Source organism: Candoia aspera, chromosome 5, assembly GCF_035149785.1.
Source record: "Candoia aspera isolate rCanAsp1 chromosome 5, rCanAsp1.hap2, whole genome shotgun sequence".
In the NCBI taxonomy this organism is placed as follows: domain Eukaryota; kingdom Metazoa; phylum Chordata; class Lepidosauria; order Squamata; family Boidae; genus Candoia; species Candoia aspera.
In genome coordinates this window covers 114926288-114930334 of record NC_086157.1, presented here as the reverse complement: position 1 = coordinate 114930334, position 4047 = coordinate 114926288, and the positions used below count along the sequence as shown (strand labels likewise).

Here is a 4047-nt window from a genome sequence, read left to right as displayed (position 1 = left end):
CAAACGAGAGGCACGGCAGAGAGAGCGCCTCTGAGAACGTGCAGAGAGCCGGAAGGTGCTGGGCGCGAAAGTCGTGGCCCCCTCGCTGAAGTTACTCCGAGCGGCGGCGGCGAGTCGCTCCTCCCGCGGCCCCGGCGCGGCGCCCCGACCGTCCGAGCAACCGCCCGGGGAGCGAGCCAGGCGCGCCCTCCGACGCCCGCGCGCTCCCGCCGTCCCTCCCCCCGGAGCCGATCCGGGGCAGCCTCCTCCCGCGGTCCCCGCCTCCGCTGCACCGCCGCCGCCTGCCGAGCGCCGTCCGGAGCCTGACCGCCGCCGCGGGCCACTTCCCTCCGGCCGCTCCGCCAGCCCGTCGCTGCCGCCGTCGCCGTCGCCGTCGAAGCCGCCGCCTGCCCCCCGTGGCCGGGCCTGGAGGAGAGCGGGAAGGCAGCGGCGGGGCGGGAAGGCGGGCAGGGAGCCCGCGGAGGAGGAGGAGGCGGCGGCGGCGGCGGCGCGGGGCGCCTTCCTCGGCCGCGCCCGCGGGGATGCCCAAGCCGGGGTAGCATGGCGCGGCGCCCCGGCCCGGCCCGGCTGCTGCGCGGCGTGCTGCTGGCCGAGATGCTGCTGCTGCCGCTGCTGCGGCCGGGCCAGAGCTGCTCGCCCTGCTTCTGGTTCGCCACGCCGGACACCGTCCAGTGCCGCTACGTCCTGCTGCAGGAGCCGCCGCCCGAGCTGCCCGCCGCCGTGCGCAACCTCTCCGTCACCGGCGGCAACCTGACGGTGCTGCGCCGGGCCGCCTTCGCGGGCGGGTGGGCGCGGGGCGAGGCGGCGCGGCCGCTGCCGCACCTGACGCGGCTGGCGCTCACCCACGACCGCATCGAGGCGCTGGAGGAGGCGGCCTTCGCCGGCCTGCCCGCCCTGGCCGCGCTCGACCTGAGCCACAACCCGCTGCGCGCCATCGCGCCCGGCGCCTTCCTGGGCTGCGCCCGCCTGCGCGTCCTCAGCCTCAACCAGGCGCTGCTGGAGCGGGCGCGGCCGCCGCCGCTGTCGCCCGAGGAGCTGCTGGACGGCGCGCTGGCCAACCTCAGCCTGGCGCGGCTGGAGCTGGCCGGCAACCGGCTGCGGGCGCTGCCGCCCGCCTGGGCGCTGCCGCCGGGCCTCCGCGAGCTGGACGCGCGCAACAACTCGCTGCAGGCGCCGCGCGTGGACGGGCTGGCGGGGGCGCTGCAGCTGCAGCTGGCCGGGAACCCGCTGGCCTGCGACTGCGCCGCGCTGCGCCCGCTGCTGCTGTGGCTCGGCAACGCCACGTGGCGGGCGCCCGACCGCCGGGAGCTGCGCTGCGCCTCGCCGCCGCCGCTGCGGGACGCGCTGGTGCTGCGCCTGCGGCCGCGCCAGCTGAAGTGCCCGGCGGACGACGGGGCGGCCTGGGGGCTGCTGGAGCCCGGCGCGCCCGAGCAGAAGGAGCTGGAGACGGTCTCCTACGTCTTCCTGGGCATCGTGCTGGCGCTCATCGGGCTGGTCTTCCTGATGGTCCTCTACCTGAACCGGCGGGGCATCAAGCGCTGGATGAACAACCTGCGGGAGGCCTGCCGCGACCAGATGGAGGGCTACCACTACCGCTACGAGCAGGACAGCGACCCGCGGCGGGCCAGCCCCGCGGGCCTCTGAGGTCGGGGCCGGGGCGGCGGAGGAGCAGGCGGCCCCGCTCCTCCCTGGGCTTGCGAGGCCGGCCCGGTCGGGGCCGTCGGACCCCGAGCTTCCTCTCCGGGGCGGCCTCCCCGATCTCCTGCCCTCCGAGGGGCTGGACCTCCGAGGACGCTCGGCTTGGGTGGCGCTTGCTGGCTGAGATGTTGGTGGGCCCTGGGTTGGAGCCCGGTGCCCGGGATGCCCCTGTTCTGCCAGGCGCCCCCGTTACTTTGCGATGCCAGCCAGGTGGTGACATCTGCCCAGCCTGGCAGCCAAGCAGGGTCAGAGCTGGTAAATGCTCGGACCGCAGAACTGCAGGCTAGAAGGGAAAAACCGGCGATGTCTCGGAAGACCGAAGGGCTGTTAAGGAGGCTGCAGAGATGCGGCCGGGGCGTCCCCAGGAATCGGGCCGGACTGAGGCGGCAGCTTAAGCCTGTCTGGATAAGTCGGCCGTGGCTGACCTCGAAAGCCTACGCGGGTCGGACTTGGCTAGTAAACTAGATGAGAGGCCACCAGGAAGTCCCGGGGCTGAAAAACTGCCCGGGAAATCCAACCGCCGCGCTGGAAGAGGGAAAGGCAACTATCTCTGTATGATTTCCATGGAAAGTGTATGGATTGAACTGAACTCCGCTTAAATGCAACTTTTCTCGTAAGCCCCGTGGATGCTCCGCTCCTGACGCGGCGCCCTGGACTGCCGACGCTCCGCGGCTTCACCGCCCGCTTCCGAACGGTCGACGGGGCCGAGTGTGCGGTCGCCGCCTCCGCCGCGGTCCGGTGCAGATTTTCCTGGGAAGTGAGCTTTGTGCAACACGGGGGCTGCCTTCCCCTGGCCACCTCGCCCCCCAGCACTGGCTGCCACCGCACTGTCATTGTAACTTTGCACTTTGGGCAAACCTGCCCCCCGGGGGATTCTCCGTAGTTGGGGGCGGGGGGGGGCGGTGACAGGTACCCAGACAGCGCAGCAAACTGAGCAAACGCATTCTGCGAATGCAGCCGGTGGAGGTCCCTTCCCAGAAAATGCGCACAGCTGGAGCGTACAATTGCGCTTCTCCAAATGGGAAAACCAGGAGGAACTGATTCCTGTGAACGGACGGACGAACTCCGGAGTCCCCTTCATCAGGATTTGCGTTGGCCGGTTAAACAAGCGGGTGCCAGGGATTGTGAGGAATGGATCCGCTCTATTCCTCTCCTTGCCTTTGAGGTCTGACTCCCCTAAGAAGAAACACTACTGGGCACAGCTTTTTTTTCTTTTTTAACTCCCATCTGTGTCCCCCACCCCCACCCCAGCCCTGCTTCCAGTGGATCTCTGCCAGCGTGGCAATGGATGAGAACATTCATTGCTGCCAAAGCCAGTTTGGGGCGGGGGGGTGCCCCTGTCTTTTTCTGCCCCTAGTTAGCAGAGCCCTCCCCGCTCCCCCACCTACCCACCCACCCACCCAGCAGCATGGGTTTAGGAGTCAGAAACCTCTGCCAGGCCATTCTGAAAGGTGAAAGGTCCCCTGTGCAGGCACCGAGTCATGTCCCCCCAAAGGGTCAGACATGCCAGACCATTAACCTTGGATTATTTCAGACCTTAATTCCGCGCAGACTTTTGAGAGTCAGGGAATGATGTTGCAATAGAACAGAAGATTCTTTTATAAAGCTGCCAGATCTGTTTCAGGTTACTTCTGAAACACACACAGATGCCATCATCCCTAATGGGTGAATGCCTGGAGGTGAGGCCTGATGGATTTCCTTTTGAGTAGTCCCCTTCAAATCAAAGCGGTTGTTCCTTAGTAACTAGGTTGCGATTGCAGAGGATCTCTGCAGCAATAGAAAACGGGCCCTGGGCTTCTCCTGCAGTAGCCGGCTGCAGGTGCTTGTTTAATTCTTGCCTTCACATTGCCAGCATTATTACTCCTGGAAAAATCAAGCAGCTGAGAGGAAGTGAACCCAAGGCATTCTGTATTTATTGCTTTTCCCTATTAATTCTGATTCTCACTATTGAAGGAGTTCTGTAAGGGACTGGGGGAGTCACAGCTGGGGAGCCCAGGGGAACAGAGGCATCAGGGAACAAATTAAAATCTTAATAAACTTAGTTCTTCTTCAGAGGAGCAAGAAACTCTCGGCTCATTGCTGCTATTTACCTTTCACACACACACCGGATTTAACTGGGAGTCAACATGCTGCTTTGCATCCAGCCTAAATTGCCTTCTGCCCCTCCCAATCTCCCTCCCACTCCAGGTACTATTTCTGTTTCACAGCTGTGACCAGGCAAGGTTGGGGCGTTTACAGAGGAGGAAGAATGTGGCCCAGGAGAGAAGGTAGCCTTTTCTCACAGAATTGAGAGTTTGGGGTGACCCCAGAGGCCATCTAGTCAACCCCCTGCTCAGTGCAGGCTCAACT

At 65.4% G+C, this 4047-nt stretch overlaps 1 protein-coding gene across 1 annotated transcript; it reads left to right on the top strand.

Annotated features, from left to right (window-relative positions):
• The first annotated feature begins 540 nt into the window (after positions 1 to 540).
• TPBGL (trophoblast glycoprotein like) lies at positions 541 to 1645 on the top strand. The gene has a single exon (XM_063304341.1). The coding sequence runs from the start codon at positions 541 to 543 to the stop codon at positions 1642 to 1644; it is 1104 nt and encodes a 367-aa protein (XP_063160411.1). The 3' UTR covers position 1645.
• Positions 1646 to 4047: the final 2402 nt, after the last annotated feature.